This window comes from Pyxicephalus adspersus, chromosome 4, assembly GCF_032062135.1.
Source record: "Pyxicephalus adspersus chromosome 4, UCB_Pads_2.0, whole genome shotgun sequence".
NCBI lineage: Eukaryota > Metazoa > Chordata > Amphibia > Anura > Pyxicephalidae > Pyxicephalus > Pyxicephalus adspersus.
Genome location: NC_092861.1, coordinates 137,918,944 through 137,931,909, shown reverse-complemented (window position 1 = coordinate 137,931,909; position 12,966 = coordinate 137,918,944). Strand labels below are relative to the sequence as shown.

The 12,966-nt window shown below is 39.4% G+C and overlaps 1 protein-coding gene across 1 annotated transcript in view; it reads left to right on the top strand.

Moving 5' to 3' along the window:
- Nucleotides 1-353: 353 nt before the first annotated feature.
- Nucleotides 354-12,966, top strand: part of SLC3A1 (solute carrier family 3 member 1) — a 14,906-nt gene continuing 2,293 nt past the window's right edge. The window contains exons 1-9 of the mRNA XM_072409770.1: nt 354-1,946; nt 3,802-3,981; nt 5,376-5,530; nt 6,855-6,980; nt 10,111-10,230; nt 10,410-10,534; nt 11,673-11,874; nt 12,249-12,428; nt 12,615-12,731. Coding sequence (XP_072265871.1) covers nt 1,532-1,946; nt 3,802-3,981; nt 5,376-5,530; nt 6,855-6,980; nt 10,111-10,230; nt 10,410-10,534; nt 11,673-11,874; nt 12,249-12,428; nt 12,615-12,731 — 1,620 coding nt within the window. The 5' untranslated portion in view covers nt 354-1,531. The remainder of the gene's footprint in view (nt 1,947-3,801; nt 3,982-5,375; nt 5,531-6,854; nt 6,981-10,110; nt 10,231-10,409; nt 10,535-11,672; nt 11,875-12,248; nt 12,429-12,614; nt 12,732-12,966) is intronic.

Sequence of the window (12,966 nt, the reverse complement as noted above, 5' to 3'; positions counted from 1 at the left end):
CCTTATTGGAGGAATGTGGTTGCTCTCTGTCGAGCATTTACTGTATATACTTGAATATAAAAGGATCTGAATATGCACCTGAAGTGAGGTACTTATTTTTATGTAAAAAAAAAACAGAAAAATTCTTTTACACTGCTAAGATTCAATAGTGTACAATAAAAGAAGTCAACAGAAATGCCAATAAAATTCATGTGAGTAAAAACATCAACAAGTGTGTCTTTTTAAAAATATTTATTTAAAAGGGTAAAAAATAAAATCACATGGGCTAAATCAGCATATCTTTTTGTTCTGCCTTTTTATAGATTAAGGTATTTTGTACCTTGGAGCTTATTATGATGTCACTCCTAAATGATCTTTTGTGCATTATTGTTGGCCACCAGTAGATGGTGCCAGTGTTCCTATGTAAAGTGTGTAACCAACATATATCTCTTGTCTCTGACAGCGTTTGTTACACATTTTACATAAGGACACAGCGCCATCTACTTATGTGACCTTAACAAAAACCAAGTTTCTTTATTTATTTGACTTTTTTGGTGAAAAAAGTATATATAGTACTCATCATAGCTGAATTACCTAACTCATGGCTCAATGACGGATCAGTTCATCCAGATGGATGAATGGAAACTATGTAGAGCACAGCAAGAATTGGCTAGCTGTTTGGGAAATACATGATAGTCAATCCACTGCTCACTTAAACAAGCCCATAGACCACCCTTTCTCAAGCACTTTAACAAGAGGGCACCCCTGAAATAACCTTGAGGTCTTCATGGAACCCCTGCTATAATTACTATATCCACAGCTCACATTGCATTACCCTGGTGCTCAGTGGGAAGTCACTCGTATGGAGCCAAAAACTCATTAGTGTCAGTTAAACTGACACAAGAGGCCCAAATTACTCATAGCTTAAAGAACCTGTAGATACCTCTTGAGGAACCCTAGGATTCCACTGAACCCTGGTTGGGGAACACTTGACCATTGATAATTTTGTTGATGCATACGGGCCTTTACATATAATTTATTATATTTTTTCATACTAACTGCCTCCTCAATCCCATTTTACCTAAACCTTCCTGTAGCTGTGTCCAGCTTTTGCAAAACAACTTGATAATAGTAAGCAAGCATTACAATCAAAATATTTGAAATCCAGTCTAATGTTCATAATGGATTCATTGTTTTACCCAAGTCAGGAATTTCTGTTCCTCAAACAGCCATTGTTCTGCCTCCCAGAGATCAAATTGCCATGAATGACTTGTACTTTACTGTAAGCTCTGAGCGGTATTATCCTTATCTGTGACACAGTACAAGCAAATTGCAGCCATTCAATAATCTAGTTGCCTGTGCAGCGGAAGGGTGTCATTAATTACTGGAACTTTGTACTGTTTTCCCTCTGTGTACCTTGACCTGGCCAGGAGTATTTAAAGGCTTTTCATGAAGGTTTGTTACAGCCTCAGCTAAACATTGACTGCAGACGCACTGTGCTGGGTCTGTGGATTTGTTAAGGAATAGAAAAATCTGCAAAAACAGACTCAACATGGATGAAGAGGTCAACTCAGTGGAGTTAAAACAGAAATCTGGTCATGAAAATAATGGTTTTGTTGCAGATCATGATGGACAGGAGGAGACGCCAAGCAGAAAAAACAGCCAGACCGAAGCGTCCACTTACGCGGTTAAAATTAACGAGTATGACCCATCCATGCCATTAAAGCCATACGCTGGAATGCCGAAAGACGTTTTGCTACAATTTTCCAATCAAACCTGCTACAAGGTCACACGAGAGATCCTATTCTGGCTCATCATTGTGGCTACCCTGGCCATCATTGCCGCCACAATTGCGATTATAGCCCTGTCACCTAAGTGTCTCGACTGGTGGCAGAGCAGCCCAATCTATCAGGTGTACCCAAAGTCTTTCCGAGACAGTGATGGTGATGGCTCTGGGGATCTTAAAGGTAATTTTAAAATTGTGTGTTCATTTTCATTTTTTCAATACAATCATAAAAATCATTTGAATGAAAATTGAAAAAGACTTTGTTAGATCTGCTTTGCACATGCTGTGTCTAAAGATGTGCAAATCAGGTCAAACAGAACCATAAACTGTCACGTATTCTTCTACATTGAAGTCAAATTGTATTTCCTGACCTTTGTTTAATGTGTTCTAAATGCACAGGCAAACTGCACCCTTGTGCATAAGCCCTTAAAACCTGTAATGTCCAAAGAAAGGTGAAGGAAAAATCTGAAAAAAAAAAAAACATCAATGGGCTCAGAAGCTGCAACATATTCATTCTTTACTTGGGTTCATTGCACTTTAAGCATGTGAAGGAGATCTATGATGGCTACAATGTCTGCATGGGTTAGTGCAGCAGGCTGTGCTGGAAGAGTGGGATGTTTTGAGTATTGAGCTAAACCTAAAAAGTTTACATAGATGAAACTTTTTCTCCTAGTTGTAGGTGAGGAAGGATTAGTTCTACTTTTCCTAAATTGTGTGCAAAGCATGCTAAAACACATTAAAAATAGCTACTATTATATTCTATGAAGTCCTTTACAGTGATTCATTTAAAATTGCACTTGTCCTAATGGCATATGGAAAAACAACAACGTAAATTTGATATATTCTCCATGCTATCTAAAATTAAATGAAACGTTCGAACTTTATACTTTTAGCACTAAACAATCAAGGCCTAAGCTAAGTTTATCTATAACATGGTAATTGTGTAGAACTGTGTGCCATCCTGAGTCTTTCTGTGTGCCTCTCTTATGGATCTTACTTGCTATCTCCTTCAATTCTCATGTATAGTACTAGATTAAAGAATCCAGATGGATTAAAAAGCAGTAAATATAATCATTTCTTCCAACTGTCTCTGATTCGGAAGGACTGTTTCTCTTTCAGTGTCTCTGCCTATGCCATTGTCTATGGGGGCATGGCAGGGTTGTGTCATTCACCCAGATACTTTGACCTAAAACTGTCCCTCTTACCAAAGTTGGGAAATTTGCATAATGCTGTTTTCTACATGATCACTCTTTAGGATTTAAAGTTGTTACAGTCTTCCCAAGCTGCTCTCTGCTTTTTTGTACCAATTGCCCCACCTGAAATGTGCAACCCTCCATCCTGGCCAAAAATGTCTAATAACATAGCAGAATGAGCTACAACTAGTTTTATAGCAGCTGCAGTGCCTGGTAATTTGTATTGATATGGGAAATTGTCTGTTCATGTGAATGATATGAATGTTGTATGTATGACGTTCATGGCAGTTTTGTAACATTCTACCTGACCAGTTATGCCAGCTTCTGTTTAACATTTGGCAATGTGAAACAATACTGGGAATCTGAGCTTCTGGCATCTCTTCTTGTGTCCGCTGCCAGTTCCTCTGGATAATTAAGCGATTATTGAAGTTTCACAAATCCATGACTATATTGGCTCTAGGAGTTTAGAATGTGCAAAACATTTGTACAAAGAAATCACAAACATATTATATATATTTTAGGGCACTTGGTGGGCATTGGGCTTAGGACCACAGAAAAACAGGGCAGTCATGCAAATTGTAAGCTGCAATGGTGTTGTAGTCACAACTTCTTATTCTGACACAGAAGGCTGGAGTGGCAGTTGATGAGAGATTATATTGCTGATCTTGAGTGGCAGCTGAACCTCACCATGTGCTCTATATACCCAATACAAATGGACACATCCCATACATAGAATAATCTGATTTTTATGGCAGGCTAAAAACTGACATTCTAACCTCCCCTCATATTGCAAGATTAATAAATCATTAATTTTTTTTTTTTGTTTTTGCGTTCATGTTCAAGGTGTGCAGGAGAAGATTGACCACTTTGTCTACCTTGGTGTCAAGACTGTCTGGGTTGCCCCATTCTACAAATCAACACTGAAAGACTATCGCTATGCGGTGGATGACTTCCGCCAGGTTGACCCTAGTTTTGGAACAATGGCAGATTTTGAGAACATGCTTTCTGCCCTGCATGATAAAGGTGAGCTAGTTTATCCCATAGGGTGTGTAAAGGACATTTTGAATAGAGTAGTGTAGGCTTAAGATAGTTAGACTTTGTTGGCTTTGATTTTCCTTTACTTTCCTGTTCAAAAGATGCAAGGTAAATAGAAGGAAACCTGCCCATAGAGAGGCCCCAACAAAAAATGAATTAGTGAAAGTTCCACATACACATCTTAATTGGTCATTCTGCATATTTTTGGAGACCAATCTTTATTATCTTATAAAGGAGATGATCAGGGTAGTAACCTTGTATTAGCTCATATGCTAAGCTTACATAAGGTTTGGCCATTTCAGACTTTCAGTGAACTGCAGCATTCTGCTGCAGGCTCATTCAATTAGGCTGGTCACACATGTGCAATAGTTCTTGTCCGATAATCGTCTCAGGGCTGATATCGGATGAGAATCTTGCATGTGTGAAGCTCGCCGTCCATTATCTGACTGTCCTGGCGGATCCACGTACGATAAGACGACGAAGGATCGTAATGAAAATGAAGGGGAGAGCGCGCAGCAGGGTGCCGCTCTGTCGTTCTCCCCCTCCCCTCTCTCTATAGAGCAGAATGGTGCTGTATGTACAGCACTCGTTCATGCATCATTTCCCGATCCTTTCCAACAACAATTATTGCATGTGTGTACATAGCCTTTAATGGGATCAGTTGGGAACTATTGATCAAGAGCAGCTGTGGCAGATTTCAGGGCAGTTCCAGAAAGGGATGAGTTGCTCTTGGTGGTGCAGTACCTTTAGAAGAACGATTCACCATGTACCTGGGAACAGCCAACACCACTGTTATGGGAAGCGCCTTAAACTCAGTGCCCCCCCAAGTAGCTAGAGCAGTTTTTCTCAACCAGAGTTCCTCCAGAGGTTGATAGGGGTTCCTTAAGCAATGACTAGTCCCTTACCACTGACACCAATGATCTTTTTGGCTTTTTGCAACGGTGACATTCTTTCCACTGAACCCCACCCTAATTTACTGTGAGCTGTGGATATAGTAATTAATGTTTTAAAGATTGTTAAACACTGGGTTAGGGTATCAAGGGTGGGGCTTCGCCCTATATGTATAGTTTTTTACTTTGGCCCAAATGAGCAAAATAAAAAGATTTATTTGAAGATGATTTGAATGTTAAATCATCTTCATATCTTCCAATACCTATGTAAAGGAATAATAAGATTGCTTAGAATTTGTTACATTTTAAACCATAATAAGTTCATTCACAGATACCTTTTAGATCACAATGGCATAAACAAGATTTATGAATCAGTACAAATCACCTTTCAGTGATCTGACTACAGTAAAGTAACATCTGATTTCTATTACTGCACTTTTATTATGCCTGTTTATGGTAATTGTATAAAATTATTATTTTTTTTATATCCAGGTATAAAACTGATAATTGACCTCATTCCAAATCACACCAGTGATAAACACAACTGGTTCCAGCTAAGTAGAACTCGAACAGATAAATACACAGACTATTATATCTGGGAAGACTGTGCGGTGGTGGATACCCGGGTCGTTCCTCCCAATAACTGGGTATGTTTGTGTGATATTTGAGGATTTTGCAGAAATTCCTTAATTTCACAAAGGCTCCAAAAGCAGCAAAAGTTTCATAACTGATATTTGGTGTTTTCTTGAAAAAACAATCATTTTTTATTACACCCAAAGTTATGGCTACTTACCAATTAGACAGTTCAGTATAACAGGTTTGCTTTAAAATCAATTTCCCCCCAACCAAAGATCACATACTTACTGTACATTTCCTTGGCTTCCTAACCCTAATCAAGTATGGAAGACAAAGGAAATAAATAGTATTTCCAGGTATGTGTAGAAGAATATGAATCAGAGCAGTTGACCAATATGGGCCAATTGGCGCTGTCAAAGGGAAACCCATAGCCCCATCCATATTCTTACACAGAGATTTCCTTATCTCCAGACATAAACATACCAGTATGGAAACAAAATTAAAGTTAGGGACTGTAAAAAAGTAGGTCTGTTGTAATTCCATGCGTTGATAAAGCACAGGTTTACCACAAACCTAACGGTAAATTCCTAATGTTACACTTTAAAATGGAACTAAACTTGCATAGGGGCAGGTGATGACCCTTCTACAATTAAAATGGATTGATCTGCCTGTTCACACCCTTTACTTCATTGTACACTGAGATGCACATGTGTTTTATGCACATGCATTGGAGTTACATCATCATCTTGGAGTTTTTCATTAGTTTAGTTCTGCTTTCATCTCTAACTAACCAAAAATTGTAAGCTCTTCTAGGCAGGGTACTCTCCTCCTGTGTCACTGTCTGTATGTCAGTGTCACCCCTATTTATTGTACAGCGCTGCGTAATTTGTTGGCGCTATATAAATACTGTTGAATAATTATGACCCAAAGTGTATCTAAACCTAAGAAAAACATTGAGACTTACCGGTCCTTAAATGTGGTTGCTGCTTAGTTTGTCTTCCAGGCTTATATTTCGTAATTTTTACTTGCCAGTAACACACTTCCATTGCTTGGGTGACAAGACTTATTCAGTGTACTGTATCTATAAAATAGTGTCAAATAAATAAAGGCACCCCCAGCAGGGGTACAGACAGTAAAAAAAACATAACATAAGTTCCAAACCTTTTGCCTGCTCTTTCTCTGGTGTTAACCTTCTGAATGATGACATGCTGCCCATGAAGAAGTTATACAGGAGCTTTCTGCTTTTAGCAGTTTGCGATGTCCAGGCATTACATGAATGCACTGCAGGCCACAAATCATTATTATTTGTTACTGTTGCGACATTGAATTAAAATTATTGTAAAGCTTTTAACCCTTTTTGATGACTGAATTGTCATCCTGCCTTTCATATTTTAGGTGAGCATGTATGGAAACTCAGCCTGGGAATATGACAGTGTCAGAAAACAGTGCTACTTTCATCAATTTCGCAAAGAACAACCTGATCTTAATTTACACAATCCAGATGTCAACAAAGAAATTCTGGTAAGTCAATTTGTTGTATGTTTGTGTAGTTTTGTCTCTATATTGTAATAAGAATTGTGCAGACCCAATTACCATCTCCACCATAGGGAACGGTAGAAACACCAGAAATTACTTAGCTGTGCCTGTTTTTTTAGATGAACTATTTGGCACAAAAGCCAACAATACATATTGATTTTTGCCAAAAAATGCCTACTTTGTCATTCTGGGTTTTAATTTTGTGAGCTTTCTGCGTATTTACTCTGGGTTTGTTCACCCATGTCTGCTAAGAAACACTGAAAATGTTACTGTTGGCTTAAAACAAGCCTGAAGAAAGGAAAGTCTGGAAATAATTTCATAACAAAAGTAGCCAAACAGTCTAAACTGTAATGTACCGTATAAAGTAGTATCCTCGACTATAAACCTGAAAAAAAACACAGGAAAACTATATTAGGTAAAAACCTAAGCTACAAAATGTGGCCAACCATGTATACGCCTTTTTTTCTGGTTGCATTGTACGTGCACTGTGGGGACTTGCAGTGAATGTTTGATGGCACCACAACGGAATCCAGACCGTGCATGTGCGGGGAGCCGTGTGCCACTCAAAGGGGAAGAAACCTCTCCCAGAGTGACATCATAATGCCGGAACCTGCCCACTCTCCCATCGCAGGCTCAGACCTGCTTGCTAAACATCCTGGGGGGACAGTAGCACAGGACAAAAGTTGTGTCCACAGGCCTGCGCTACTGTCCCCCCAGGATGTTTAACAAGCAGGGATGAGCCTTCAATGGGAGAGTGGGCGGGTTGTGTCCATATGGGGGACAGAGCCACAGACCACCAAATTTTCTTGTGAACCACCGGTTGGCGACCACTGATATAGAGGGCCAATTTCTTAAGGAACACAAAAAGAAGCAGCTATTTTATTAATAATATTATGCAGTATGTATATAGCGCAGACATATTATGCAGTGCTGTACAAAGTCCACAGTCATGTCACTAGCTGTCCCTCAAAGGGGCTCACAATCTAATGTCCCTACCATAGTCATATGTCATGTCTAAGGTCAATATTTGGGGGAGGCCAATTAACCTAATTGCCTGTTTTTGGAATGTGGAAGGGAAAACAGAGACCACGCAAACATAGGGAGAACCTGAAAACCATGCAGATAGTGTTCTGGTCAAGATTAGAACCTGGGACCCAGCACTGCAAAGGCCTAACATCTAAGCAACCGTGCTGCCCATGCTTTTTCCTCATTATGTAAATAATGTACCTGTTTAGCTTGAAGAGCAGAGGAAAGGTTTCCTTAATATTGGCTCTGGAGGGGGTCATCTGAGAATACTTCATGGCTGGAGTGGTACCAATAAATAAGTATGATGCTGTAAGCTCCACTGGGCCATATACTGAAGATAATTGACATACCTGGGGACAGTTTATTGAACACCACTTGTAGATTAATTTTAGCTTTCCAGCAACTTGATGACACTTGACCATAATCTTAAAGAAGGTCTATATTGTCTTTTGTCAGATGTTGACATCGTGTTTCACACTTCTTTGCATCCATCTGAACACTGAGAATTCACTGCAATATTAGCAAGGTTAATAAATTTACACTTCAATCATCCTGTTAAACTGTTACATCAATAACTCAGAAAACTGCTGAACTTTACACCTGATGGTTTTCTCATTAAGTGATAATTATAAACATAGTTATGTTGCTGGTACTACTTAATGCTAACAAGTTCTTCAATGAATCTTTAAAACAATAAAAAACATTCCCCGATTTGTGATGATTAACTTTTTTATGATTGACAAAGATTGACTAGAACCTGATATATCACAGGTCACTGCTAATCCCTGAAACAAAGTCTTCTAACTTAGTTTGAGCATTGGAATCCTTTACCATGTAAACCAACGTTAAAGCTTTAAGGAATTTCCTATTGGACATGATAAAAGACTTCATTGGTGGGCTTTAGGATGGATGAAGTCTCAACATAACAAGGTCCCAAAAACTACTTTTCTATAGTCGAAAAAATATCATACTGGCTTGGATTCAAACACCCTATCACTGCAAATGATTCAGCATCCACTTATCAGCAGATTGTCCTCTTTCTTATCAAAGAACATTTAACTTGTTTAAAGTTTAATGAGAGATAACAACTATATATATATAACTTGGCAATACAAGTTTAACATTTTGGTGACAAATGGTTCATACAGAGCAAAAACATAAATTAAAAAATCAATTAACCTTTGTCCTATAGGCAAAATATTCTGAGACCAGTCCTTCATAAAGCTTTTTGTTTGGGTGGGACATGCTGAGATTATATCTGAGTAATTTCTATGTAATTGTAAACAAGCTAATTTGCTTTGTTTTTCCATTTATGATGATTAACATTTATTGAGTAGCCTGATCTTATGCCTTCTGACCACTGTGTTGGTAGTCCTTTTATCACATTGGTCTTCAGATTATGGCAGTGGCAAACACAGAAAACATTGGGCGCCCATGCAAAATTGACTAGTACCCCCCTACCTACAAGCCCCCCCACCCCCACCCCAATCTCTATCTTTCCTCTTTATATCTTCCCCTTTTTCAACTTCTGTCCCCCCCCAAACAAAACTCCCACCCCACCCCAATCTCTATCTTAATCTCTGCTGCGCTCTTCTCCTCCCTTTTGCATTGTTCTCTCTTTCTCTCTACACCCCATCTCTCCTCGCTTTTTCTCTCTTCCTCACTCTCTTTAATTCTCTTTCTGTCCTTTCTTGCTTCCCCATAAAGCAGATTACTTGCAGGTCTGTGTGTACAGGGCCCTGAGGCTGTGCAGTCCTTAGCCAGCAGGGGCTCCCGCTCGGCAGCATGTTGCATGGTCCTTGCAGCTGTCAACTAAGGGTGGGCTTGCAGGTAGAGACTCCTGCTGGCTGAGGACTGTCTGGGTCTCATGCAGCTGTACATGCTTCACCTCGACAATTGCACCCGTCCCTTGGGAATTCATTAGCTGGCTATATCCCTTGGGTTTTTTTGGGAAGGTGCCAATGTTTCATTACGAAAATTCGCAATAATTTATATTATACAAATTGATTGACAAACTGAATGAAGAAGGTGTTTGATTTGTGTTAAGCAATATGGTTGCAGTGGAAACTGAAGAAATCTCTTTCTTTAGGATATTATCTCATTCTGGTTGGAGAAAGGTGTTGATGGGTTTACAGTCGATGCTGCTAAGTTCCTACTTGAAGCTGAGCACCTCCGGGATGAGCCCCAGGTTAATAAAACACAGCCACCGGTAAGTGAGCACATTATTGTTACTTTTATAACCTGTGAAATGTAGATGGGCAGCTGCTGACAGTATTTTTGGCTTTGCAATGTTTTCAATGACCAAGAGTTTTGCTTACTTCTGCTGTTTAAATTTTTGCTCTGCTACTTAGCTTATGCAAACTAACTTAGCTGATATTGTCTTTGCAGAATTTGGTCACATCTTACTCAGACCTCTATCATGACTACACTACAACACAGGTTGGGATGCATGACATCCTCCGTAACTTCCGCCAGACAATGAACAAATACAGCCGAGAGCCAGGCCGTTACAGGTAGAGTGGACTGTCTCTAGAGTTGTCCCATTATCAATCATGGAACCTGTCAGTTACCTGTGTTTGTTATCAGGTATAAATCAATTAGGTTCCAAAGGGACTAAGAACAAGTACAGTTCCAGGCCCAAAATCCATGTGCAGTTTTTAGGTGTTTACCAATTATTACAACATTTATGACACCATGTATTATCAAAATAAGAAATGATCAATCGATTTTTTTCTGTTTCTTTTTTAAGACCAACCTTGGGTTGCTGTCGGGTGGCCTGAATTGCAAAGTTTAAAGGCTAACTTGTTTAGGGGGATTAAAATAAATGCATTTAATAATTTATTCCTTGCTCCAGCATGCTTTCTCTGTACTGCAGGACTGGTCCTCTCAAGCCACTTCTCTTTGCCAGTTTGCAAGCTTTAAATCTTTACATACAATGCAGGACCAGAGGCCATGCATTGTACATAGGGAATTTGGGGCTTCTATGTCCCAGGAGTAATCAAGACTGGACAACTGTAGCATGCAGAATCATACATACCTCTGGATTGGGGAAACTAGTTGTCCAATCAGCAAGTTTGAAAAAAGGGATTTCATGAAAATGCAGTGTTTCCAGCCTTTTATACCAGAGCTGCAGCCAATCACCACCAGGCATATTTAGCCATATTCCCTGTGTGCAGTTGAGTAAAGACTTCTGCAGGTGATCTACTTTTCTGTTGTGGGTTGTATGAGGGAGGGCTGGATGTTTTATCAGGGCAGTTGAGGTTTTGTGTATGGCATAATGAGAGGTGTGTTATTAGGGATGAGGAAGCTTCTATCTCCAACTTGGTGTCATCAGGGTCAGGCCCAAATGATCTGTTACCTACTTGAGGGAAATCACAAGTCCATGATCTGTTTGTTATGGTCTGAGGGCTAGCAGGACACCTCCCTTGGTGGGTGATAGGCTTACAAATGTCACGTGCTCCAGGATGTGTGCAAAGCTTGCACAGATCATACCCGACTGGAGGATTATGAAAGGGAATTTATTTATTTAGACACCTAAATTTAGCTCTAAACATCAAGCATTTAGCTGTGCATCTTATTAAAATTTCTGAAAAATAGAAAACCTCCCATCACACAGGCTCTGATAGTGTGTTTATGTGATCCCACCTGCAGGTTTATGGGAACAGAATCCAATGATCACAACATGGTAGCAAAAACAATGTTATATTACGGGAATTCCTTTATCGAAGAAGCTGACTTGCCTCTCAACTTCTACCTATATGACCTGAACAAAGATATCTCTGGAAACTCAATATATGATACAGTGGATCTGTGGATGAGGTCCATGCCCAAGGGAAAGTGGCCACACTGGATGGTAAGCCAATCACAATTCCAATAAAATCCAAACATACTAGTTGCCTGGTTGTCATGCCGATTCATTTTAAGCACTTGCCAAATCACTGACAAGTACTTAGATTACAAATCCTGATTCCATCCTAACTATATTACTTGCGTGTTCCAAGTTAATTACAATTACTGAATAGACAGTCATGCAACTACCACTTTCAGGAGTTTTCAACATTAGTAACCCCCATATTTTTTATTTCCTCTAAATAAAGTTTATTCCCTACAGAGGACAGTATTTGAGTTGATTTACATGAATGTACATTATAGCTGAGTATTTTAAATGTGGTATGGGATGCTTAAGCAGGGGCAGGTCTGATTCCATGTTTTAAATTCATCTTACAGGTTGGAAATTCCAGAAATTCACGCGTTGCATCTCGGGTGGGGAAAGATTATGTTAATGTGCTCAACATGCTGCTGCTGACTCTGCCTGGCACTCCAACAACTTACTATGGGGAAGAACTGGGAATGATGGATAACCCAGCACTGAATGAAAACTCCTACCCGTCTGCTGAATATGATCCTGTAAGTATATATCTATCATGGATTTTTGTAGGTAAGGGAAGAGCAGGAATAAAACGTATACCCTACCTATCCCTTCGGGATTCTGATGCCTCTTGCTCCGAGGCAAACACAGAAAATCAAACTGAATGACCTACACATGTATTTCATTTTTTAATTTATTTCTGTGCCATCTTTGTACTTTTGCAGTCTGAATACCCAGAGAAGACTCCAATGCAGTGGGATTCAAGCTTGAATGCTGGCTTCAATGGGGGTAATACAACATGGCTGCCAGTCAATCAGGATTATAAGGAGCTCAATGTTGAAGTAAGCAATTTCACTGTATCGTAAATAGATCTGTTAGGTATGGTTTTCTTTTCTGAGCCATTGCTTTAATAAAAATTGGGATAAGTTTGTTTCGAAACTAAAGGGTATTGCTAAGGTGACTAGTAATGGGGTCACACATGCTCTTACATGGCCAGAACTAAGGCTAAGACATAGCCATGATTTGGAATGGACTTTAAATCTAAAGCCTGCTTTGATCACTGTTTAACCTCCTTGC